Source organism: Podarcis erhardii (assembly GCF_964252035.2).
Source record: "Podarcis erhardii genome assembly, chromosome: 3".
NCBI lineage: Eukaryota > Metazoa > Chordata > Lepidosauria > Squamata > Lacertidae > Podarcis > Podarcis erhardii.
This window is the reverse complement of record NC_138507.1, coordinates 110,304,623-110,332,587: the sequence shown is the minus strand read 5'-3', so window position 1 is coordinate 110,332,587 and position 27,965 is coordinate 110,304,623. Positions and strand designations below refer to the sequence as shown.

The 27,965-nt window shown below is 42.4% G+C and overlaps 1 protein-coding gene and 1 long non-coding RNA gene across 31 annotated transcripts in view; one reads left to right on the top strand and one right to left on the bottom strand.

The window, feature by feature from the left end:
- Positions 1-27,965, top strand: part of NRXN1 (neurexin 1) — a 1,006,781-nt gene that overhangs the window by 475,311 nt on the left and 503,505 nt on the right. For 20 of the 30 annotated variants that reach the window (XM_081854468.1, XM_081854496.1, XM_081854470.1 and 17 more), the window contains 2 exons: positions 726-929; positions 4,642-4,668. In XM_081854468.1, the coding sequence (XP_081710594.1) occupies positions 726-929; positions 4,642-4,668 (231 nt within the window). The remainder of the gene's footprint in view (positions 1-725; positions 930-4,641; positions 4,669-27,965) is intronic. The other 10 variants (XM_081854480.1, XM_081854477.1, XM_081854473.1 and 7 more) reach the window with 1 other exon arrangement.
- LOC309338060 overlaps positions 1-27,965 on the bottom strand; it is a 268,979-nt gene that overhangs the window by 148,989 nt on the left and 92,025 nt on the right. The gene's annotated exons all lie outside the window — the stretch shown is intronic.

Below are 27,965 nucleotides of genomic sequence, written 5' to 3'. Positions count from 1 at the left end.
ACTGCTAGGTATCCTCTCACCCTACTTCCTGGTGTGTATTCTGTACTTGTTCCTGGTGTAGATCTTCGCTCACCCCTTCTTCCCTGGCAGGGAGGGAGGAGTGCCTCATGCTATGTATTGAAGTTCTCACCAGGGGGTATTGTGTATATAGTTTTCACTCAGGTCCACTTAAGTTACCAATTTAGGCGGGAAACCCTGGGTTGTTGTTGTTATGTGGAACGCCCTCCCATCAGATGTCAAAGCGATAAACATCTACCTGACATTCAGAAGACATCTGAAGGCAGCCCTGTTCAGGGAAGTTTTCAATATGTGACATTTTAGTGTATCTTTCATCTTTGTTGGAAGCTGCCCAGAGTGGCTGGGGAAACCCAGCCAGATGGGCGGGGTACAAATAATAAATTATTATTATTATTATTATTATTATTATTATTATTATTATTATTATTATGATGTTACAATGTTGACAGCCGGCTGCCTATAAAACCAGTTCAGTTCAGCTGTTTGCAGTTCAGTTCAGTTCCAGCTTACTATAAAGAACCACTTGGAGAAATCTCTGTGTCGTCTGCTATGTCCACTCACAACTTAATACCTCAGATGCCAAAATGTATTGGGCCAGCCCTGCTTGACTCAGCAGTTTTTTTGATGATGCGACTCGTGGCATTCACTTGCATGCAGAAACGCAGCCTTGTAATTCCCTCTCAATCTTCCCGCTTGTCCTTTTCCAGAGGCAACCGTTTTAAGCTACGACGGAAGCATGTTTATGAAAATACAACTCCCCGTGGTAATGCACACCGAGGCAGAAGACGTGTCCCTGCGCTTCAGGTCACAGCGAGCTTATGGCATTCTAATGGCCACCACTTCGAGGGAATCTGCTGACACTCTGCGCTTGGAACTGGATGCAGGACGAGTTAAGCTAACAGTCAACCTAGGTAACGTCCCTCCCCGACTCCCACCCTGAAGTTAACATCTCAAACATCCTTTTTTGGTGTGCGTCTTTGCCTGCAAACACCTATTCAACAGCCTGTTGGCCACTGAAAAATCAAATGAAACAGAAATATATATATATGCAGTTCTCATGCATATACATATATTTGCAACATACATAAGTTCATTATTCGTTGAGTTTAATTTCATCTTTACACACTCCACCATAACCCACCATTATTAATTCTGAACCGCAGTCTGTTCTAAAAAGAGAAGACCACCAGCATTAGAGGGCAACCTGTTTGTTTTGTGTCTTTTTTGTTGCATCTTACCCAACAAGGTGGGTTTCTCAGCCCAGGATTTCCCATATTGCTGCTTTACACAAGTAAATCCTAGTCCAAAACACATGCCCCTGGGTGCTGGGGAAGCTCGGTCGGTGTGTCGGCATTGTGCATGCAAGCTTCATGTTTCATGCAGCTTCTGTGGAGCACTGGATTTGGGTTTCCAGAGAGTCAGTTCTTCTGATGCCAAGGGGGTGCAGGGTGGCAACTGGGAAAAATTCCGCTGCCCCAACCAGGCAGTCCACGCACACAAGCAGTTTAAAGTCAGAGCTGCCATTCCGGTCTTTTCATAATAAGTGGTGCTCATGTACATTTGGGGCTCTAAGGCTGTGTACACACTCTGGTTGACTCTGCATCCAGTGTGTTCACACTGCTGGTTTATGAAGCCGTGTACACATGGTGTTAGCCACAATTCACATCTGCCCTGTAGTTTCTTGAGAAGTAGTGTGTTTTGATTAGTTTCCCACCCCAGACCTGCTTTAATCCAATTTGAGAACAGAAGGAATGCGAAGATCTCCATGCCCTTTTTACAAGCCGGTTTGGAACTGGATAGTGAACTTTCAACAACAGTCTAGCTGTGTGCACCAGGTTGATCAAGCCTGAGACACACAGCCTGGGAATCTTTCTTTGCAAAAGGAAATGTGAGGATGAACAACCCACAACCTGGGGGTCTACCTTTACAAGAGACTGTAGCCTAATACCAATATGACACAGTATACAGCTTCAGATTTTTCTATTCCTTCTGAAAAGAAGCTCTAGAAAAGGGAATTTGAGTTATTAGCAGACTAGCCCTAATCACACAAACACACACACAGTGGCGTAGCGTGGGGGGTGCAGGGGGGGCCAGCCACACTGGGCGCAACATTTGGGGGGGGCGCGCTCGCACTAGCAGCTCTCTGCCCCTACCTGGCTCACTCACTCTCTCTCACTGCAGTGCTGGCTGTGCAAATCCGATCCGAGCTGCCGGATCGCCGCCCACTGTGGAGGGGTAGGGTGCCAGGTGTGCGGTGCGGTGCGGTGCGGTGCGGAGCGGAGAGAGAGCGAGGGAGGGACTATCTGGGGGAGGGACAGTGCAGCGGCCGCCCAGCGCAGCGCTGAGCGCAGGAGAGAACCACACCCGACCAGCCCAGGCAGCAGCAAGAAGACGCTGGCAGCGACGGCAGGTTAGGGGTTAGGGGCGCAAATTACTTGCCTTGCCCCGGGTTAGGCGGCGCAAATTACTTGCCTTGCCCCGGGTTAGGCGGCGCAAATTACTTGCCTTGCCCCGGGTTAGGCGGCGCAAATTACTTGCCTTGCCCCGGGTGCTGACAACCCACGCTACGCCGCGGCACACACACACACATGAGTGGGGAAATGCACACACACAAAGAGGATCCTGGAGTCGACACACAACGAGCGACTTCCAAACACATCTGGCCGTAATGATGTGTACAGTGTCTTGCAAATGTGATTTGAAGCTCAGCTGTAGGGAAAACAAACTTGCTGCGTTTTAAGCCGGTGATGTGTGCACAGCCCAAAATCACACTGTTGTCCTGAACAGTTTGCTCATGCGAACTGAGTTTGCCCCAGCATATAATCAGAACCTTCTCTGTTAAAAACCAGCAAGCTATTTAGCCCTTTCTGGCATGTTGTACTTGATTTTGGCTTAATGTGTTAGAACACATAAAATATACGCAAGCAAGAGAAACCTGATTGCAGGCCACATTTTTGTTTGTTTCTGGTCTTCTCTATAGAGCAGCCTGACATTACATCCTTTCAAATCCATCTCCCTCCCTCCTTTGATTTTATTTTATTTTATTTTAGAACTCCCCCCGCTACACCTTCATAGTGATCTTGTGTGTGTGTGTGTGTCACAAATAACACGACCCTTCAATGCCCAAAGTCTGCGGCCCTCAGCAAACAGCCATGTGAACACAAACCACATAAGCTCTCCTGCAGAAATAATATCATGCTTTCCTAGGTTTTTTTTTTATAGCATTTAGAAATAATTGATCGTTGCTTTATTCACCGAGGAACCAAATGCAAGTTTACCAGAACAACTTCCTTTTTTGTGTGTGTGAGAGAGAGATTATTTTCAGGACTTTTTGTACAGCGATAAAAACAAAACAAAACAAAACCCTTCCCTTCGGTGTGATTTCGCTTTTAAATTGCGAAAGTTGGCAGGGCAGAGTGATATATTCAAAATCCATTTTTTTGTATAGGAATGTGAGATAATTGAATTTTGATTATATTAATTCGATTCTGCAATAGGGAGGACACTCTTCTTTAGCTTCAGATAGAGCCCTCTAGTGACATTTTGGAGTTCCTGCAAGCTGATGCATTATTTTAATAGTCTTGATGGTTGTAGGATAGTGGCCAGGAGAGGGCTCTTTCAAGAAAGCTTTCTGTAGACAGAGGCATGTAGGTAATGTGCCTTGGCTGTTTGCCACCACTTTTCTGATGCGGTTGACGACACATGACAAACTCAGCTACATGGAAACAAAATCTAGGTTGTTATTTTTTTAAGAAATAAAAGCAATAATATTGATGATCCTCAAAGACCATGTAGAGGAACAAATGAGTATGCTGCTAATTCGAGAAGGGTGTTTCAATTTGCCCATACAAAGTGCACATTCCCCTTACATTATGAATAAAATAAAAGCATTGCCCCGCCTGTTATTCACCGTGAAGGCGGAAATAAATTTGCTAACGCCCACAAGAGAGAAGATGTCGAAAAGCATCCTCTCAAAAGTCAAAAAGCAAATTATGATATTGGTTCGCTTTAATCTAATAGGAGATTTCTAGAGGAGATGGCGAAGTCACTTTTCCTATGTTTACTGAACGACTTCAGTAAAAGCTAAGGGTATTTCCGAGGATTGAGAGACCATCTAAGGTGGTTGGAATGTTGCAATTACAATTTTAAGCTTTTAAAGTTGCATCCTCCTTTGAGGTATTAACTGTGATCCAGAATGTGTGATTATTGGCTTGGCTTGTACTATTCCCCATTGTGACGGAGCACTTTTATTATTTTTTAAATTAAAATTGAGAAGATTAATCTGTTCTTTCATATATGGGGGAGAAAGTGGCAGCCAGCTTAAATCCAGTATCTGGACCAGTTTCTCCACAAGCCTTTATTCCCCACTTAGATTTGTCACCATGTAGCTTTGTTTGAAATTGGCCATATTTTTTTTATCCTCTATTTCTACTCACTTCTATTTATAAAGTTTTTTATCACCATATATCTGCGTTCTATGGCAATACTGAAAGAATCTGAACACGCAGTGGCCATGTTTGCATGTGTCTGTCCCCGGAAGGGTGGACTGTGATTTTATTGGATGTCTGCAGCTATTACTTTGAAGGATAAATTTTCATTTCTCATCTATTCTTCCCCATCTAGACTGTATCAGGATTAACTGTAATTCCAGTAAGTGCCTATTCAAAATTTTTAAACTTATTGTTCCTCCATTTATGCAATATTCACAAACTTTAGATTAAGACATAGTGTGCATCCTTTTTTTGTTTCTGTTTGCATACTTAAAATGACTTGCATTTGAAAAAGACGTAGCAAATTCCATGGGTGTGAAAAGAAATCATCGCACATGGCTTGCTTAGCCTGCCCTAGAGTTGCCTTGTCCCCACCCCCACCCCACCCCCTGAAATTTCAGGCCAAACATCTGAGGAGTTTCAAGGACAGTTTAAAGAATCACACATAGGAATGCCACAGAGTCTTCTAGCATCTGCAGAACATCCTTCAATTTCTCTAAAAGTCAAAGCAATTGTGGAGGTTCTGCCCCCGTGTTCCAGTAAGACTAAATATGTCTTGTGTATGAGGAAAGGATGACTGTATACCCCTAATATTTCTCAATTACTGAGGAATTATCTGCCTTTTTGTTTTGTTTTTTTAAAAAAGATTTATATCAAAATTTTCTCAAACAAATTAGAAACACATAATAAAAAACAACACAACACACACAACAGAACTTGACTGTGAATGTAGTCCTGGTTCCACTGGAGCCAACTCCAGTAGGCCGTGGATGCTGGGTACCCACAAAGTCAATGGGCAAAGTTGAAGCCCTTTGTCGTTGGCACCCACAATATTTGGCACAAGATGGCACCTATGTCTGGTTCTGCCTGTTGTTGTGCAGTGGGAGGATTGAAGAGGCCACAATCATAGAGAAGAAACAGCAATCTAGAAGGCCAAAGGAAGTACTTCATACATTTTTAAGGTATCTTCACTCACCCTTTCTTCCCTGGCAGCAGCGGCGGCACCTTTTTGTGGCTCGCCTCAGATGCCAAAACGTTTTGGGCCAGCCCTGTCAGTCCCACTTCTTTTTCCAGTCAGAAGTTACAATTGCTCCATAAGTCTGCAGTCTTGTACACTGGGAGTAAATTCCGCTGAGCTCAGTGGAACTTACTTCCGAGTGGATATGTATTGGATTGCGCTGTACACGGGTTTCCTTCCCCCCAGTCCTCCAAATATATACATATTGAAATCAACTTTCACAGTGTGATATATCAAAATCTGTTTATGCAGTGTTCAACTGAAGGAATGGGTTCCCAAAACCTGAAACCTGACTGGGCAGTCAGTCTGAAACGGGCTCCAAAATCCACATTTTTCCTTCTCCAAGGGAGCATTTCTAAAATCCATAACTTGAGCTTTTGAGTCAATGTATAAACAGAAAGCCAGCGGTATTAACAAGTGCTCAAAGTGCTCTCCTTTATCAGTCCGTGACGGCAATGGATGGCCTTGGCTGTTCCAGTGGAGCAGGGATGGCACTCTGTCTATCTTATCTTACATCCTGACCACACTCTGACACACAGACTTAGTCCGGGAACAGCGCCAGGAGTTGGTGACCTCTTGCTCCAAGATAAGGCAGTCCTGCCCTCTGGAGCAACAGAGGGCAAGCCTGTCCCATCATCTTCTAGACACCCCTTCAGATATTTGAAGACAGCATTAATTCCCTGCTTAACTGTCTCTTCCTCAGGCTAGGCTTTTGCCCGTTCCTCACAGGCCATGCTTTTTGGATCCCTCATTATCCCGATGTGCTTGTGGGAGAATAATGCACCCACTGAGCTCCATGTATGAAAGACAGCCTCCTTCTCTTTCTGCGGCATGGCACGCTCTACTTCTGCTATGGGAAATCCAAGGAATATTATCTTGATCATTGGAAAGAATATAAGAACCCCTGCCCACATCTGCCTCTGCATATGTATTTCTTTGGAAGATTTTTGCCACTGCCACCACTTGCAATGTTTTTCCCCACAATCTTCTTCCATTGTTGATATTCTTACAAACCAAGAGTTGAACTCCCTATTCCAAATAAAGAGGGTGTGCAGTCGATGATATTTTTTATGTCCCGCAAGATTATATTTGTGTGATGGCTTCTTTTACACACTAAATATATAAGACCTCTTAGACTGAATTGGTTTTTTCCTATGTGTCTTACATCATGCTTGATAAATTTTTAACCTTTCTGATATTATTTGGATTAAGATGCTATGTTCTGAAAGAGGATTGTGGACTGTGATTTTATTTTGAGTCTGTGGACCTCCCAAACTTTCTATAGTAAGTACAGTACGTTCTAGTTTTCCTTTTGTGGTGGGCAGAGGTGTGGGGAGAGAGTTTTAAATGTTGCAGACATTGTGTGACAAAAGTAGCTATCATGCCCTTGTTTTAAACCAAGTGACTGAGGCATGATTGAGTCAAAGCTAAATGCTTCTTTTCCCCATTGATTTCCGTGGGAGAGACTTAAATATAACCTTATCTCTCCCATGGAAGGTAAGTGGGCTTAAAAGTAGTTAACTTTGGCTGGAACATGATTTGAATTTCCATTCAGGAAACATACTGCTATTCAATTCCAGTTCACTGCAATGGTGTTTACTTGCTGCATTTGACAGCAGGCGAACATTTGATGGATTACTGCCAAAAACATCATTCTCTTTGGGTTTTCTAGTTTCAGGTTGGTTGGCTGGTTGGTTTGGAAACACTTGGAATGTGAAATTACTTGTTTGCAGCGCAAAACAAAAAAAAAATTTGCGCCTTTCACCCAGTTGCCTTCTTTCGGTGGGGCAAACTGAATTACAGGTCTTTCTGTATGTGATACAACAAAATAGAAACTAGAGTGGAGAAAAATAGCTAATGGGAACAGAAGTATTATTAATTATCATCATTGAAATATTGACCGCAGTTCTCAATCTCAAGCATTCTTGTAGTTCACATTCAAATATAACACATGCATTGTATAAGAAGTATGCTTAATATTTTCCAAAGCACAGAATTACATAGTGACAATTTAAACAGTGATGTACCAAGAAGGTGGAAAACACTATTTAAATCAGTAATTGCTCTCCTGCAAGAAAGGTTTCAAAATTTGTGTCAGAATCGTAATCATTCAAGAGAAAAAGAGCATATTGTTGATATTTTAAAAAAATAAAAATGTCTCTGGCATTGCAAACAAACCTCAATGCAAGCGTAAAGTCACAGGTATAACGAAAAGCAACAGTTCACCACAAGCACAATAAATGACTTTTGTTATTGCTGAGAAGTGCATTTGTTCTGTGGAGCTAATGGCAGGTGGTATAGGAGACTTAGATTTCCTGTGGAATACCCATAATGCCTTTCTATGAGCAAAAAAAAAAAAAAAACACCACTGTGGAGAACAATTGCGAATAACACCAGTAATATGGGTTACATCCAACAAAGTCGTATACTGAGGTAGACCCATTGAAAACAACAGACTTCAGCTGTGTTTACTTTCAATGGTTTTATTCTGAATATGACTTGGTTGTGGAACTTTTTGACCACCAATTGTTGGTGAACTACAACTTCCAGCAGTCCTGGCAAGTATGGACAATTGCCAGGGATGATGGGAATTGTATTTCAGCAAATCCTAGAGAGCCATATGTTCCCCACACCTGACTTAGTAGCATACAGCACTTGCTTAAGAGCTGGAACTTAAGTGGCAAAGTGCTTTCATGTTCTGTGTGCGCTACGTGAATGATTCTATTCATCTATGGAATATGGATGCTAGGAATCAGTAGGCCTGGTAGGTGTGCAACAAGCATGTTGACGCTAGATGCACATTGGCCGTTCATCTGTTAACTGCATGTAAGGTGGGGAGAATAAGGTTTTGATGGTGTGTTTTAGTCATGGCTGCTATGGCAGTTGTGTCTTTTTTCGTCCCACAATTAGAGCACTGAGTCAAAAGGTGAACGTAAGTAAGTTGCAGTTAAACTCTGAAACTGTTATCGTGAGTCCCCAGACATAAAACAAGCTAAGGGACATCGTTGGTTTTCATGTAGTGGTCTCTCTTTTGCCACACCTTCATTTCAGACTCCTTTGCAGTTTCTTCTTTCCATGTTTTGATAGAAGCAAATCATTATAAACAGGAGCTGAAATGATCGTTTGCAAATATTTGAAATCCACCCCGAATTTGAAATGTTTTAAATTCAGAATTAAAATCATTTTACCTCAGAACTTTCCGACGTCTCTTAAATGTTTTCATTTTAGCAGGCATCAAAAACTGTCAGCTGTCAAATAATATAAAATACCAAATACCATTGCATTTTATCTTCAGTATGCTGTCACATGCTAAATATAATTTTGTTTGTACTGTCAGGCATCAAATACTGTCATCAAATGTACTAGTATGACAAGTGTTGATAGCAAATCTCCAGTGAATATTTCGGGAAATATTGTAAGAATATCTACAGACTCTTTGAGATCAGTATACATACAGAATTCTGGTGAATACATTTATTTCAGCTCCACCATAGATTTCCTCTTATGATAAAACCATGCTGACTGTCTGCTTCAGTTAAGTATGTTGAATTTTAGGTAAGCAATGCATACTTAGGAATCTACAATTTCAGTGACCAGGTTATCACTCAAGCATTATTAAATACAGGAAACAAATCTACTGTCAATGACTATTACTATGCGTTTCTCAGGTCATGTAAACACTACCACCAGTTGTCAAGAAGGCGTAAATAATTACGGCCATTTCCAGCACCAAATGTTGGAGCTTTGTTGTGAATACACCGAAGTCATTCACAGCATTCCCAACATTGGTCCTTCCAGTAAACTCCATGTTCCTGTAGCTTAGGGACACCCAGATAGAACTACAGGTACCAAGATGGAAGTAGCTACATGGGATCACCTGGAACATGGCTGAACAGTGGAACTGCCATTGAAAGAGAATTAATGAAATGAACAGCAAGACTGGACCAGAGTGTGTCATGGAGATTCAAGCAGGTAATGTATCAGCCAATGGAATAAAATACAATGCAAACATTTGCCCCTACATTGTGGCTGTTAGGTTGGTTTTCCTTCACTGTATCCATGCCTATCACATTGTATGCAATAATTCTGTGAAAATGCTTTTCAGCTGTAAAGGGAACATGACTATTGCAAGAAAAACAGAGCCCCAAAATCATTTAGACTGGAAAGCCACGTTGGAAAATACAGCTGAATGTCTTTACCTTTGCCAATTTATTTACATACCCCATTTTTCCACAAGTAAATCTGTGCTCAAAGCGGTTCACAAAATAATAATAATATCAAAGTCTAAATACTGTAATTCAGTGACAATTCATAATCAAACATACAGTATCAGTGCAACATAACACTGGGAAAAGACAATGACTCAACCATTTACAGTTCATTTAACATATATAAACATTTAAGTAAGCCCACAACCTATAAACAGATCAAGACAAAGAATATCCATTAAGCAACTCCCGTATGAAGGCTCCTAGGACTACCCAGGTCAATGCAGGTGACACCAAACATCTCCTGGTGGCAACCACAGAATCTCTCCCACTTCTCTTCTGGAAACAGCTCCCTTGTTATAAGATGATGGGAGAACAAATATGGCAAAGGAAGAAATTTAAGAAAGGAATACAGTCTTTTGTTGCTGTTGTTATGCAAGGCCAATTTGTACTACAGGCCTTAAAACACATACGCTGCCGTGTTCTCCTCCCTTTCAATGGTCTACCTTAGAACTGAGGCATGACTCAGTGCCAGACATTGTTCCCTTGACTGGCCTTCTGCACATGTAGCCAAGGTGGCTGACGACATCCGCCCACCTCTTCCTCTATGCAACAAACCTCTTTGTTTCCTTTCCATTCTCCCATCACTTCCTTCCCTGCGGACAGCAGTACTCAAGCGACCCATGTGTTCGTTACTCTCCTTTACAGCTACCTTTCTTTGATGGGACTTGAAATGGAGCAATACTTAATGGGTTGTACTTGAAGATTGCACTTTCAATTAAAAAGCGCACACAGGCAGATATTTTGCCTATTATCCCACTTCCTCTGCCTCTTGCTGACTAAAAAGCTCTCTTCCATAATTGTCAGGTCTCAGTAGGCCTCAGCTGATACTCAGAGATATTTTTTGCATCCACTTTGCTGCTCCCCCCCCCCCTTCATTACTGGATCTGTTTTTGTTTTGTTTTTTTAATAGGCACTTTTGGGTGATGGAAGGAAGCATTGCATGTTTTTCTTTTCATTTGTTATGCTTCCGTTCATGTGTGCTTGATTTGTATGTCAGCACTGTGTCGCTTCTAATGGTGGGCATTCACTTTAGGCTACTAATTTGAGTGCTTCCTGCAGTGTTGCATTAGTTTCTGCAGTTCCTCTGCTTCTTGCACCACTGGAATAATACTATGTGTTTCTCTCATGTGGCTCAAGTCTTCTTCAGCTGGCTTGTTAGAACTTGAAGGGGCCACTGGTATGGAGCGATGCCCATTCTTAGTCATGAGAGATTAATGGTGCGTAGCAAGGCATTTTGATATATATCACTGTCATGAAACTGAGAGTCTATTTTCTATACGGCAGTCAAGCTTTTCAACTTTTGTGCTACTTTTAAAGTGACGAATGGCCAGCAATAAATGTCAAACTCTGATCTTTCACTTTTTGCATTGTTTGGAATGTGATCTTATCTACATTTAAGCACAGACATGTCAGTCCGAAACGGCCACTGCTAAAATGCCATCATGAGAAACCCTAAATCAGTCTCCCAGGTGGCTTAATTTAGAGATTGGTTATACTGACGTGTTCGGTCCCTTCTGAATGCAGTGGTTGATTTCAGCTGAGGTTTCGGAGAAGATAGACAAGAAGGTCTTCCAGGTTGCAGCCAGGAGATTCTTTCCATACCTTTATGCCATTGCTCTTATCTTTTTATCACACCTTCACTTCAGGGAGACCATCCCATCATCAGAAATGCCAGTTGAGGCTGACAGTGATACCAAGATACCCAGTGTGTGTGATGGTTGAGAGGGGAGTCAAAACTAGGTCTTGCCAAACCAAAACTAGCACTCCCTCCATCAAATCACCCTAGTTCTTAGGTTGGCTACTGAAGCAGAAGACAAGCTGCGTCTTCTGTTGCCCTTCCTTTCATGCCTCCTCCATGCTGCAATGGCACACCTGAAGTTCTGCCCTCTACAAAAGGAAGCAAGGAAGGGAAGGCCCAAAAACAGGTGCAGGAACTTTACTTGGGTGAGTAGGGGATTACCCAGGGCCTAATCAATGGAGGGAGCCACATCAACGTTGATCAACAGTACCAGATGTCAGTGTTTGAAATTACTGGACCCATTTCTTCACTTTCAAGACAGTAGCACTGATCAGTGGAAGTGTTTCCCCAAGAGTGATTTCAGTGCTTTGAGTCTGCTCCATGCTCCATTTCCTAGATTGCTGAGCAGGCCTGCATGCTTAATCAACTGTTATTGACTCACTAGCAGAAGATACCCAGCTCAGGAATTCTAAGTAACCAAAGCTTGCTGAGATTTATAAATGGATAATGCCATTTGCTTGTTTCCTTCCAAATCGGTGCAGGCTCAGCCATTCCATGCAAAATTTAGTTACTGTCTTGCTTCACAAGTCATAGCTCCCTAATTGCAGCCCAGTTGCAGCTGGTCATATGGTCTAGGGCTGGGCAGTGGCCATGGTGACAGGGCATTGGGAAGGCGCTGTGAGGAGGCCTGATTCGCTCATATGGCATACCCCTTTGCAAGTGCCTTGCAATTTTCACTTGCAGGAATTTCTGCAGTCCTCAGGCAACCCAAGCAGTTTCCACTTCTATTATCTTATTGGCAAATGCTAGGGAAAGATAAGTGGATGGAAGATCAGACACGCAGTTCAGACGCAACACATTTCTCAGCTTGCATCTCTGAGAGAGGCAGAAACTTAATAAAGACCATTCATCTCCCTGATATCTCAAGCTTTCAGTAATGCACTGGGCACATAAGAGACTGCCATCCATTCTCCTGCGGAAACTGCAAAATCTCATTTGATGATCAAATTGACTAATACATTATCCATGTGTTATCCTTATAGGATTTACTGCATGGATTGGGCAGAATAAAAGTATCTGCCCCCCCCCAAGTAAATAAAAAGCCTCAGAATGCAGCAAATTACGTTACATGCTTGGTTGGTAGATATGGGCACCTTACAGGACTTTACTATATTCAAAAGCTGCAGTTTTGATTTTCCTGTTGTGTCTGATATAAGCGTAAAAGATCATATCATTAAAACCAGCTCCGGTTCATGCAAGCTACAAGTTCAGATCTTGCTACCACTGCTCAGATATCGGTATCAAAGTAAGAGAACACAAGGAAGGGGACGCCAACCAAATTCAAAGATCACTAGTTTCTCTCTTTTTTTGCCAGAAACACGGTCATAAAATCTCTAGGTAAAGGTAAAGGGACCCCTGAGCATTAGGTCCAGTCGTGGCCAACTCTGGGTTTGCGGCACTCATCTCGCTTTATTGGCTGAGGGAGCCAGTGTACAGGTCATGTGGCCAGCATGACTAAGCCGCTTCTGGCGAACCAGAGCAGCGCATGGAAACGCCGTTTACCTTTCTGCCAGAGTGGTACCTATTTATCTACTTGCACTTTGACAAACTGCTAGGTTGGCAGGAGCTGGGAATGAGCAACGGGAGCTCACCCCGCCAACATTCTGATCAGCAAGTCCTAGGCTCTGTGGTTTAACCCACAGCGCCACCCGCATCCCATAAAATCTCTACTCGGGTATAAAAAACCATCTGTAGCTCAGTGGCAGAGCATCTGCTTTGCCTACCAAAGGTCCCAAATTCAATCTCCAACATCTCCAGATTCTACCTGAAGCTCCTTGGGAGTCACAGCTAGTCAATGTAAAGAATTCAGTCTGATTTAGTATGAGGCAACTGTTTATGTTCCTATGCTCCCATGCATAGCTTTATTCTGCTGGTGTACATGGAATGCATTTTCAAGACGGCACAGAAGCAAGAATGAATGGTTCAGGGAAAGCAACAATTATTATCTAGACACCCAAAGGTGAAAAACACTTAATATTTGGCAGGAGATGCTGCTTTCTTACAAAATGGAATAGGAATGAGGTGGAATCATAGAATCATAGAGTTGGAAGAGACCACAAGGGCCATCGAGTCCAACCCCCTGCCAAGCAGGAAACACCATCAGAGCACTCCTGACATATGGTTGTCAAGCCTCTGCTTAAAGACCTCCAAAGAAGGAGACTCCACCACACTCCTTGGCAGCAAATTCCACTGTCAAACAGCTCTTACTGTCAGGAAGTTCTTCCTAATGTTTAGGTGGAATCTTCTTTCTTGTAGTTTGGATCCATTGCTCCGTGTCCGCTTCTCTGGAGCAGCAGAAAACAACCTTTCTCCCTCCTCTATGTGACATCCTTTTATATATTTGAACATGGCTATCATATCACCCCTTAACCTCCTCTTCTCCAGGCTAAACATGCCCAGCTCCCTTAGCCGTTCTTCATAAGGCATCGTTTCCAGGCCTTTGACCTTTGACCATTTTGGAAACTCGAGCACACCTGTTCAAATTCTTGCATCTCACAGCTCTATGTGGGGTGCTACCCCACTCCCAACATCCAAGGCTCAAAAATATTTCAACCTTGTGGAAATGGATGGAAAAGTAGTTATTGGTGTACCCCAGGAAAGATGGCAGAATCCTGACATGTAGCCCATCTGTGTTTCTTATTTTGCTAGAAGCCACCCAGAGTGGCTGGGGTAACCCAGTCAGATGGGCGGCATAAAAATAAGAACATTCTTATTCTTATTTTCTAGGGCAGAGCTTTCCAAACTGTGTGTCGTGACATGCTGGTGTGTTGGCTGCAACGTTTGGGTGTGTCACGCAAACGCTGGAAAGGGGTTAGTAGTTCCACCTCCAGTTTGCTAGTAAAACTAAATTGCTGTGTTGCAAAATGATGCATGTCTAAAAACTGTGTCACCAACATGAAAAGTTGGGGAAGCTCTGCTCTAGTGTCAAATGACACACCAACCTTCCCCCCACCCCCCCAGCCGGGGAATGATTGGCTAGACTCATGATTCCCAGACAGGGAAAAAGACATTGGTTAGGTGGCCTCGTGAGATCTTTGGACCTGTGTTGGAACTGCCCCAAGGTGATATGGTTTTGGTTTTGTTTAATCTTGGGGAGGCAGGCAGGTATAAACTGGAGTACAGCTTGCATTTGTGCTCTTTGAGCATTAAGTTGAACATTCAAAGAGCTTTCTCAGGTCTGTCAACACTCTTTTTCAAAGAAACAAAACCCCATCAGGTGCAGTGAAGGTTCCTGTACACATGCAGCTTTTCCCAAAGGGTGAGAAAAGATGCCAGTTGTCTTCTACACAATTACAAAAAGTTTCAGAATGCATTTCCTGTAGGCACTTGTTTACAATAACAGGGAGATGTCCAATAATAGAACGAACAGGGTTCTTCCTCTTCCTTTTGGGATACATCAGGGGACATGTGGAACATTGGGTCAGAGAATTATTGGATTAATTCTCTTTTTTAAAGGCCATTAATCCCACCAGAAGCTTCAACAGAAAATATGACTGCATAATAAGCATTTATGGGACCTGAAATCTAAGCAGATGCTAATTGGAAGAAAAAAAGAAAGATTGCATTAGTAAGAACGAGGATACATTAGGACAAAGGTGAAATGACAAAGGACAAAATGGGTATTTTTTTTAGGCCTCATGCATTTTTCAAATCATCAGTAAGTGACCTTACTGCAGGTTTCTGCTACAGACCTCAAGCCTGACCAAAGACTTGTGTGATGCCTTCCTAGAGCTGATTGTGAAACATTTAAAAAGGAGAGATATTGTAGTCATGGGAGACTTCTGTTACTCTGATATCTGCTGCAACTGAAACTCTGCCAAGAATGTAAGGTACAACAAATTCTTCAATAGCCTCATTGACAGTTTCATTTCCCAGAAGCTGGCAGAAGCAACAAGGGGATAATCTATCTTGGACTTGGGCCTCACTAACAGGGGAGTACTGATAAATGAGGTGGAAGTACTGCAAAACTTGGAGGATGTGATCTTGTCCTCTTGGGTTTCGTGATACAGAGACAAGGGAAAGCTGAGTGCAGTCATACATATGTACTTTGGATTTTAAAAATGCTGATGTCAAAAAGCTTAAGGAACTGCTGGTCAGAAATACTCAAAGATGAGTTCAAGATGAATGAGAGTTTCCTAGAGGTGAAATACTGCAGGCACAAATGCAAACAATTGCAACGAGAAAGAAAAGTGGGAGTCTTCTCCCAAAAGGAAAGCATTGCCCAACCTAGTAATAACAGGTTAAATGATGCAGGGCCCAAGACAGGAAAAGAGGTGGATAGGGAACACCTAGCTACTTTAAATGAATTCAAATCTCCAGGGCCTGATGAGCTGCACCCAAGGGTTATAAAGGAGCTTGCAGATGTAATTTCAGAGTCTATAATCACTGAGAATTCTTGGCTGATAGCTCACTGCCTCCTTTCCTTGCTCCCTTCCTTCTCTATTATTCACTTTTAATGCCTCTGTTGATCAGTCCCACCCTTCCTGGCATCCGTTCTCTTCCATTTTCTCAAGCTTCTTTTCCTACCAGCTGTTGCAAATTAACAAATGTTCCCTGGGAGGAAGTGTAAGTAAATCCAAAGCTGCTATGCTTCTGGTCACTGCTCCCTTCTGTTTTCTGCTGATGGACTGTACTGCCAATATATGCCTTCAAGGCTGCTGTCTGCAGGGATTGGCTGTGCAACCTACTTTCCCATGGGGAACTCGGGCCCAGAGCCGGCCCAACCACATCAGACATAGTTGGGAGGGGGGAAAGCCTTGTGGGTCAGATTGGGAGTCTTGCTGGTTTCGCCATGAGCTGGAGGTTTCCCACCCCTACTCTGTACCATCCATAGTAGTTTGTCCAGTCATCATTTCACTTACGTAGAGTTTGGGTGTTCCTTGTGTATTTGTTTGCCAAATCACAAAACACTGTGTGTTCTGGAGAATCCACATGCTTTCTTGGGAGAAAGAGAGAGTCATGGCTTGTCACAGACGTGAGGTGTCTTATATACTATCCAGTGGTACCTCGGGTTAAGTACTTAATTCGTTCCGGAGGTCCGTACTTAACCTGAAACTGTTTTTAACCTAAAGTACCATTTTAGCTAATGGGGCCTTCTGCTGCTGCCACGCCGCCAGAACACGATTTCTGTTCTCACCCTGAAGCAAAGTTCTTAACCTGAGGTAATATTTCTGGGTTTGCGGAGTCTGTAACCTGAAGCGTATGTAACCTGAAGCGTATGTAACCCGAGGTACCACTGTATACCGGTTAAACTTTGCAAACAATGTTTAAACCAAGTTGTTGTTGTTGTTTAGTCGTTTAGTCGTGTCCGACTCTTCGTGACCCCATGGACCAGAGCACGCCAGGCATTTCTATCTTCCACTGCCTCCCGCAGTTTGGTCAGACTCATGTTGGTAGCTTCGAGAACGCTGTCTAACCATCTTGTCCTCTGTCGTCCCCTTCTTCTTGTGCCCTCAATCTTTCCCAACATCAAAAAGAAAAAAGAAAAGAAAAAAGATTGATCTAAACCAAGTAGATTCCCTGAATGAGCAGTTGATATCTCCTTTGGAACTTCTATGCATGATTGTGCCTACCATTCCATCCATTTAATCTGTGGCAGTTAGCATGAATGCAATAAGACATTCTCTTTCCTAGCTGCTACTTTGCTCTCAGATTATAGACTTTTTTCCTCCAATTTTTTTTTATTAGTTTTCCACAAAAATTTTAAACACACAAACAAACAAACAAACATAAATCCTAACCTTATTGTAACTAATCTAATTAACATTGTTAAGCGACTTCCTCGCATCCCCTTGGTTGAATTTCAGTGTATATCATTTTAATGGTTTTCCAAAACCAATATTCTCATAAAATTAACTTAGTCACTTAACATCTTTCTAACTTTCCATTCGGCATTTCAACATTTTAATTTATCACATTGCATATTTAAATCCTAGGCCTATTTGCAGGCTTTTTCAATTAAGTTATCTTAACATATTTGGCTTAGTAGTCTTTAATTTTTTCCCATTCTTCCTGGTACTCCTCCTCCTTCTGGTCGCGGACTCTTCCAGTCAGGTCGACTAGCTCTGAGAAATCCATCACCTTCATCTGCCAATCTTCCACTGTTGGTAATAATAATAATAATAATAAATTTTATTTATATCCCGCCCTCCCCAGCCGAAGCCGGGCTCAGGGCGGCTAACAACACTAAAACAATACAACATTATAAAACATTATAAAAATGAGTTAAAAACAAAATTAATGGCAGCCATAAGCTAAAGTCTTGAAAAGATTGCCAAAGGAGGGAGTCAGGCTGCGCCCTACTTAATGTATTTTCAGAGTATAGGCTTTTTAGGGGTTTACTTTAATTAATTCTTTTGGGGTTTTTTGCGTGGAATATATTTCCATATAGAAATAAATATGCATTAGTCATGCACAGCGGAAAAAAAGTTCAGTGTTGCCATCAACAGTTTGTTATATGTGAATTCATTCCCTGCTTCATGAATTTTTCCTAGATAAAAAGATCCCAGCGGGCACTTAGTTCCTGTGCTCTTTAAGCTGTTACTCTCCATTATCATTATGAAAATAAGATCAGTAGCTCAATTGGAAATATGTTTGCTGAAGAGGTAATGGCATTAAAAAGTTTGTTGGAACTGTGTGTCGCCACCAACAACAAAAAAAAAATCTTCTATTAAAATGACTTTTCGGTGTCTAGTATGTTTTACATTTGTGCCTATTAAAATGCATGAAATATCTCTTCTTATCTCCATTAGGCATTCAGCAGCTTATTACTGAAACCTTGTAAACGGTTTCCTTAATATCTGGTACTTCACAATGAGTGTAACAAATCACGCTTGACAAGATAGTTAGAATTGCCATCCAGGCACGGCTCCCATTGCAAGCTGGGCACAGAATGCTGTCCATTTAATTTTTCAGCATTTCTGAAGGCCTTCTTGAAAGTCTTCAGAAGACTATTTCCTGCTTAATGTACTGATTTAGATGCACCAAGGAATGGCGGTTCTGCTAGTTTTGCTTTCTCTCAGCTTCTCACTTTTCCAGTCTTAAATTCAGCTTGTCACAAATTTCCAAAGCAGCTGAGGAAGGGGAAAGTTCTCATAAAAATATTCTCAGCATTTTACTTCACATTTATTCTAATACAAACATTTCTGAAAGCAATTTCCCTGTAATACAATGCATTTTATATTTATAAAACAAAGCATGTTCCTTTAGGAGAAAGGGTGGGATAAAAGTGCAACAGCAATAATTGAATAATAATTTATTGAAGCAGGTTTCACCAGTCTTATGCAACCTTTCCACTCATACATGAATTTTGATGGCTTGCTGCATTTTGATTTGGTAAATGTGAATTGTATAGGTTTACATTAACATGTGGAGTGAAATGGATTTTCTCCTCTGTTGTCTGTTACACTCACAGTGGAGGTTGATATTTCCATGAGATTCGTATAACAGCAAATCAAGCTCTGTGCAATACAGAGAAATTATTTGTATCCTGAAATGGGTATAAATAAGTGTGATAATAATTCAAAATGCAAGCCTTGGTTTTTTTTGAACAGATAACCTACATTTGAGACATTGGTTGATTTATCAGGGTGGCTGGACAGTGACCCACATTGCAAAGTATTATGTCTTTGGAATTTCCACTGTCATTTTCAGCTTTTGATGGAATAAAATGCAAGATGAAGACTTCAGCTAGGAGTCACTGACACATACAAAATATGCTTGAACCCCAGTACTTACCTGACTACCTTCATAACTTTACTACTAAGTAAGGGTATTTCCTGTTTTAAAATGTATTAATCTTCCTGTCAGCAGTATTTCAAATGAGAAAGGCATGATACAAACGTAAAGTTTGAAGCCATTTCTGTCTAAAATGTGAGCAATAACATTATTTCAATTTCTACATTCAAAACTGTTTGAGAGCACAAATCAGGTAAGTTTTTATAACTCACCTTCTACATATATTTGCTGGCATTTGCTCCTTGGAGATCACAAAACTAGAGAAGAGGAAGATTATGTCTGAGCAATAACTTAAAAGAAAAGGATGGAAAATAATGTAGAAATATTATTCACTTAGTGTCTCCTTACCTTATAGCAGGGGTAGCAAATATAGCAACTACAACTCCTATCAGCCCCAAGGAACTTGACCAGCGGTCAAGGGTGATGGGTGTTGGAGTCCAACAATATCTGGCAAACACCTTGTTTGCCAATGCTGTTACTAAAAACAAGGCAAGAAAGTACGACCAAAAGCATCAATCCTGACATCAGATTCCGCTCAAATAACTAAGGGTGCTTCCAGACTGTCACTCTTTTGTGGGGATGATGCGTACACTTTATGAAATAAATAAAACAAATTGCAAATGCTAGAAAATTCAGGTTGCACAATTAAAGTCACTTTGGTGCAAATGTGTTTCCCTTCCATTTTTATTTATTTTTTAATCCTCAAACTTTTTGCAGGAAGGGAAGTGATTGGAGACTGCAGTGGAAAAGGTGAAATGGCAATTGTTTCGTGCAATGTCATATATGCCCACCCCAACCAAATTAGAACGAATGCTCAGTAAACAGCTGCTGTTGTGTAATTCGGCCACAAACCTTGGTGATGGGGTGCCATCACCAAGAAGGCTCTCCCCTACACTGTCATATAGTGGGCTCCAGCTAAAAATGATACAATCAAAAGAACCTACCTGGTGAATCCTTTAAAAGGGGGGGCAGGTCTGTACAGCAAAAGGTGTATCTTGGCTCCAAGTCCGATTGGACATAAATACAAGGACCTTGAAGCAGACTTGGTAGCATATAGACAGCCAGGGCTTGTCCCCTGCTCCCTCCAAATTGCTGTTACAACTGGATAATCCATATGAAGCTTTTGGAAAACTTAGTGCGCTATACAAACATTAAGTATTAAGTATCTCTCAGCAATTTCCAAGTGGTCAATGATGATTATTTTTTTTTTAAAAAAAAAAAACTTCTGATCGGGCCTTAGAATGAAACTGCTAATGCGAGAAAGTTGTGAGATGAAAGTGTGGAACCAGTAGATAAAACTGAATAAATAGCAACAACAACAATACTATTGTTATTATTGCAAATATTGCAAAGCCATTTCGTGACCAGGCGCGACAGCCCCAGCCCCCAGGGATCATAAGAAAGGAAAAAAGACTCTGACAATGTTATGGAATTAAAATTAGGCCACAACTTTATTAAACATCCGAATGTAGGAAGACCTTGGCTTAGGCCTTGGGTGTGTATCCCTCCCAGCCCCCCAGCTGGGGGAACTGGGCACATCAGGGTAAATGGGATATGGGGGTGCTCTACGAGACATAAGTATAGCAAGCAGCCCAGCCCATATCCCCTCATGCTGGGTAGTTCACTGACAACCTTTCAGTGTATGGCCAGTGACACCCATTATACAGTGGTGCCCCGCAAGACGAACGCCTCGCAAGACGGAAAACCCGCTAGATGAAAGGGTTTTTCGTTTTGGAGGCGCTTCGCAAAACGAATTTCCCTATGGGCTTGCTTCGCAAGACGAAAATGTCTTGCGAGTTCCTGCGGGTTTCCCCCCTTTTTTCCCCCTTTTCCTAAGCCCTAAGCTGCTTATCAGCTGATCCGCTGATAAGCCGCTTATTAGCTGATCCGCTAAAAGCCGCTAAACCACTAATAGCGCTAATCCGCTAAGCTGTCAATGGGCTTGCTTCGCAAGACGAAAAAACCGCTAGACGAAGAGCCTCACGGAACGGATTAATTTCGTCTTGCGAGGCACCACTGTATAACCCCTTTTAAGAGGGGACCTTGGAATCGCCGCCTCAGGGGGGTGACTCACCACTTCACGCTGCCTCGTCCCCCCATTATAGGGAAGAAAAGACTAAAGGATTCCACCCAAGGCCATAACCACCAAAGTTGTGGCGAATTGCTACGGGGAAGACAAAACCTGCCAATGCACGAAAATTTCTTCCCCGTCCTTCAACAACAACCAGTCAAAGACCGTAGCAGCGCCCGCTAAACCGGAAGAAAAGGTTAACCTGCAAACAAGAAAACGTTAAACAAAGGGAGGGTGAATCTCCAGAGCCGACTGCCTGGCTATCGTCGGCTCCACTCCCTTTTTATAAATGGGGCTGGTCCCACCTCCCAGCAAGAAACTTGATTACTGAGGCTGGGCGTGAACCTCCAAATAATAACACTGAGAGGCAAGCCAGCCCTCTCCCTACTGGAAAGTTCCCTGGGAACTGTAGCGCCACACACGATCCCGCAAAGGGAACCCACATTATAAAGTGTGAACACTCATTCCATTTTTTACAGCTGCCACTGCTTTCCCGATGTAGTAGAAAATCGAAGAGAAAAACAGTTTGCCAATCCTGATTTTTTTTCTTTTTTAAAACAAAACAAATAGAGTTTGGATTTGATATCCCGCCTTTCACTTCCTTTAAGGAGTCTCAAAGCGGCTAACATTCTCCTTTCCCTTCCTCCCCCACAACAAACACTCTGTGGGGTGAGTGGGGCTGGGAGACTTCAGAGAAGTGTGACTGGCCCAAGGTCACCCAGCAGCTGCATGTGGAGGAGCGGAGACGCGAACCCGGTTCCCCAGATTACGAGACTACCGCTCTTAACCACTACACCACACTGGCTCTCACATAAATCATAGCACCATTGTGGCTACGGGAATAAGATGAATTTGGAAGGTGCTGCCATGGTGCCCCCCCCCCGAGGCAAAGTGAGGGGACTTGGGATCCACGGGGTAGCAGATCTGGCCTCCGATGAATGCACTGCCTGTTGTTGCTGCTGTTGCCACCATGATGGCAGAAACAACTTCAGCATACACCTTGGAGACCAGCTCTGCTGCTTCCTTGACAGTCCACCCCCAGGGCCACTGCTACAGCTGCCTCTTGGTGAACAGGAGATGCTTCTGGGCTCCTCCTGTTCCTAGGAAGAAAATGGTGAGGGCTTCCTTCTGGGGTATCCTGGACTTTGCACCTGCCTGGCATTATTCAGACTGGGTTCCTTCTCCCCCACCCACAACGGCCTTTGATTCCCACTTCAACCATTGGGTGAGGTTGATTTGACCCCCCCCCATTCCCTATGTAGCAGTTGGTCCCTTACCTTTCCCGCCCTGACCTGGCCACAGTGATCCATGCGACGGTCACTCCAGGCTTGACTACTGTAATTTGCTCTATGCGGGGCTGCCCTTGAATCTGTCCCAGAACCTCCAGTGGGTGCAGAATGCTGCAGCGAGGCTCCTCACAGGGTCTCTGCCATGGGAGCATATTCACTCAGTGCTTTACCAGTTGCACTGGCTCCCAGTGGAGTATAGGGTCAGTTTCAAGGTGCTGGTCTTGACATTTAAAGCCCTTTGTGGCTTAGGGCCCTTGTATTTATGTGACCGTCTCTCCTGGTATGCCCCACAAAGGACCTTAAGGTCCATGAATAATCATAGTTTAGAAGTCCCGGGCCCTAAGGAAGTCAGATTATCCTCCACCAGGGCCAGGGCCTTCTCAGTGATGGCCACGACCTGGTGGAATGCTCTGTCCTATGTAACCAGGGCCCTGCAGGATTTAACTTCCTTCCGCAGGGCCTGTAAGACAGAGCTATTCTGCCTGGCTTTCAATTTGAACTTAGCCTGATCCTTTATTCCCCTTCCTTCCTTCCTTCCTTCCTTCCTTCCCTCCCCCTCCCCTTTTTATGAAGATTACCTGCTCTGGGATCCCACAGCTAATTCTCCCCTGGTCTCCACGCTGGCCTAAATAGGACTAATTTACCCAGCTAGCCCTGGTGATCATCTAATGTTTATTGGATGGATTTCCCCCCTAAATTGACTTTTGAGTTCTGAATTTATTATTATTCATGTTTTATATGGTATTTTATGCTGTTTTTGTTGCATCAATTAAGTGTTTTAAATTTGTTGTTAGCCACCCTGAGCCCAGTTTTCTGAACCAGGAAGGGCGGGGTATAAATAATAAATTATTATTATTACTATTACTATTACTATTACTATTATTATTATTATATTCATCCCCTCCTTGTTCCTGATGTAGATCTTCACTCCCCCCTTCTCCCCTGGTGGGGGTGGGAGGCACCATTGTGTGGTTCACCTTGGTGCCAAAATGTATTGGACTCCCCCTGATGACGCTAAACAAATTTGCTTGGAAATAAGCAGTGTTTTGTTGTAGAGAACGATACTTACCCAGGTGGACACCTTGGACTATGATATGTTTAAGAAGAAGAAGAAAGAACGAGAGGGTGCTGTGGTGGCTGGCATCAGGCTGTATAGGCCATGGCATGCCCATGCAGACCTATTTGCCACCAACACATCCTCTGCCAGCTGTCTAGATGGACATCTGGTGTGGGTACCTGGGCTTCAGGGCCCTCTGCTCTTTCTTTGATGTCCAGCCCTAGCTGCCATTAGCTCCACAGGTCAGTGCTGAGAACAGGATGGGTCACTTCTCTTTCAGTCCCCATGGGTTCAGACACGAAAGTTTATGTGTTGACCACCCCAAACCTACTCCCACTGAACTCAGTGGGACAATTGCATTTCTCAGCAAAAGATCAGAGGTGCGAAAGATGGTTTAAAATTGTAAAGAGTTAAAAACACACAAAACATCTCAGGTTTAGGAATAGCCATATGGCTGTTGCAGATTCAGGCTCCTGGGAAAATCAGCATCCTTTTTCTAAATTCTGTGTGTCTGTGCAAGAAGCTGCATTAAGAATGAAACGAGAGTTTGTTTGTTTGTTTTTAATTATGGGCAGTAACGAGTGATTGCAAAGCTCTAAATGTCTTCTCTTGATAACTCTGGGTAGGCAAATTGCTGTAATCCTATCTTTGTTTTTTGATTTGCAAAAACAAAAATGAAACCCACCCTCTCACAAAACAAAGGGTTTAAAATCATTCCAAATCAGAAGCTGAAAAAGATCAGTTGCTTATTTTCTATGCTGTTAGCTGCCACTTGGAATGAAGGCACCTACAAATTAAAGGGAGTTTATTTACCTCATCATAAACTCACAGTCCAAATTTCTTCCTTTCTGAATTACGTAATTTTTCCCAATCTGCTTGTTCTTAATATACAGTGATGAAATGTTACTAAAAGGAAATTTTTAGAATGCTTTGCTAGTTTCCCCCCCTCCATGTTCTTAACTTTTAAGTGTGTTGATCAATCTGGATGAACAGTGTTAATAATATCCGTATGCTTTTTTCAGCCCAAGTTGGAATGATGGTGGTATGACATAAATTGACACAGTCAAAACATTATGGTTGGTAACCATGATTCTGAGCTTATATATGCAGGGCCAGCTTGTGCAGCTTGTGCATAAATATTTTGCGCTGCATATTTTGCAATGTGAGGATGGCCAAATGTATTATTTTGTAAACATGTCTGAAGCCAGAATGTTTTTTATGAGATACCTCTCCCCCCCCCCCAAAAAAAAATGCAGATTGGAAAGGGACATTCTCACATTTTTAAAAAATGTATTCAAGTCTTCACATGCACCCATGGATTTGTTTGTATAGATTTGTAATGTGGGAAGCTACATATAGTTCCTTGAAATATATTAGTGATACACTGATACCAGAGACAGTGGATAGAAAATTATCCCGTCTTCTCAGTTTTAGCCATCTTCACCACCTTTTCATCAAGGCTGGTCCAGCCTTGCTCTCATTTCTGCCCCACCTTCTGCATTTTTGAGCTCTTCCAGAATCCCTGGCCTATGAATTGACCTACACATCCAGAAAATGTGCGTGAGAACAGTTCTTCTTCATCTCTTCACAATAAAAAGAAGGGGTCGCTTTCCTCCTGAATCTAGAACCTTTGCTTCTATAAAACTAACTGTATTCTAAGTTAGAGGAATATTTGGTGCACGATTTCTCTGAACATAGAATCGGAGGATTCAAACGCTACACTGTAACTTACAGTAGATAATAGCACATAAGGAAGTGATTTATAAAGAGTCAGTCTAGAGAACGTTCTACCTCAGCACTATCAAATTTTCCAGGTGTTTTTCTCTGTCTTGCAACTTAACTAAAGATTATGTTTCCAGCTTCAAAAAAGTAGTTCCAGCTTCAAAAAATTGTACTCTTCTACAGAGCACCAAATGCCACCAAATTTCTAAGTGGCCCACATTGAGTTGCCAGTGGCATAGTTAAGGTCAAGAAGTCAAGATGTGACCCGGGAAATCACTGTGATTGTGAAGGGTTTTGAAGCCTTCACTGGTTATGAGAAGAGTTTGTATCATGCCAGCTTTTGCAACTTCAGGAGTGTGTGTGTGTGTGAGAGAGAGAGAGAGAGATTGTTGAACAAAGACCACATGTGTGTGTGTGTTTTTCCTTTTATTAAGAAGTTTGGCATTAATACAGTAAAATAATGACTATGATTCAACATCGTTTTGTTTTCTATCATTCCAGTATATGACAAAAATTATCCAAATGCTCATCCCCTCATTTCCTAATTGTCTACTTTCCCCACCTCATACAAAAATATGTTAGTTTTGTCACTAGTACTTCACACACACACACACAGAGAGAGAGAGAGAGAGAGATATTAAAACTAGGAGAGCTCAAAGTGACGTTTTGGAATATAATTGAATTTGAGAGGGAATGTTAAAAACAACCTGGAAGTGGCCCACATCGAGTTGTCAATGGCATAATTAAGTTTTGGATGAAGTCAAGAAGATGTGACCGAGGAAATCACTGTGACTTAGGCTGTGTGCACACTAGACCTTTAAAGCACATTGGAACACATTCTTTCCCACAAAGAATTCTGGGCCCTGTAGTTTGCCCATCACCAAATTACCATTTCCAGCAATGCTTATCAAACTACAGTGCCCAGAATTCTTAAGGGGAAGATGAAAGGTATAGTATAGGGGTAACCAATATGTTGACACTGCTGGATTATGACTCGCATGAGCCCCTGCTCTCATGGCTAGTGGTCAGGGATGGTGGGAGATGTAGCCCAACAACATTTGGATTGCAGCACATTGCCTACCTTAGTATAGTGTGTACAGAACTTTACTGAATGGGAATACAGTGGTACCTCAGGTTAAGTACTTAATTCGTTCCGGAGGTCCGTTCTTAACCTGAAACTGTTCTTAACCTGAAGCACCACTTTAGCTAATGGGGCCCCCCACTTGCTGCTGCTGCACTGCCGGAGCACAATTTCTGTTCTCATCCTGAAGCAAATTTCTTAACCTGAAGTACTATTTCAGGGTTAGCGGAGTCTGTAACCTGAACCGTATGTAACCCGAGGTACCACTGTAAGTGCCCTAAGATGCTTAAATTAACCTGATATCCCCAGGAGCAGCAGGGAGAAGGCTGTCTCATTACCAGTCTTGTACAACTGATGTTCTGATCTGGCTCCATCTTGACCTTTTCCTCAGGCAGCAAAACATCTTGGGTTAGTTCTGGAATTACTGTTTGCAACAGAGTGCTTCAGAACCAACACTGTAGTATACAGCGGTCACTTTGGATGCAATATGTCCTTATGTGCCAAATATTCATTCTTTTTATAATATCGGAAGGGCCTAGTGGTACTCAGAAGGCGCTATCACACTGCAGGATCTGCTGGTGCTGCCTGTAACTATTTAGGAAGTAAACCTTTCTGCCTTGGGAGGGTGGGAGTTCAGAAGCACGATTAGGGCAGGCAGCCCACTCCAAATGGACCCTGCTGCAAGCCTGATTCTGTTCTCAGGAATAGAGCAGGGACATTTTCCTATGTGGGCACCGCTGCCCAATTTATTGTATTCTCAATGTCCAATTTATTGTAGTCTTAATGGAAAAGGTTTCATTAAGTTTTAAAACCAGCTTTAAAACCAGGGCCCTAATGGAGAAACAGGTCGGGCGGGGGGGGGGGGCAAAAGTTATTTGAAAGGAGTTCCATTTGTAAATAAATAAATATCAGAAAGATAAACACAGATGACATTTAGAAATTATACAATATTCCTACAAGTCCTGGCAATTCTGTGCCAATGAATACATCAGAAATCCAAGTAAATGAAAACGAACAGGTGCGAAATTCCCTCTTTGTCAGGGCGAGGATAGGTTTTTTCTTGTATACTTATTTTATCTCGCTCATTAGTCACAAAAGTGTACATTACCAGACAACTACTGTAAAATTAAATGAGCAAATCATTACCACAGAGGCATCCTTTTAAGGAATCCAAGAAGGTTAAGTCCATAATTTTAACATGTTTCTCTGCTTGATGTTTTTTGCAGTGGCTAAAAAGTGCGTGTTACTAGACAAATTTTCGCTAAGGTTAAAAATAAAATAAATATTGCAGTTAATATATGCAAGAGCCAGCTCTACCATTGGGCAGAGTGAAAAGCATTTGAGTATTATGAAAGGGCAGTGAAATGTTAGTTATGAGAATTTCTGTCTCAGTACATTTCTGCTTCCTGAGAT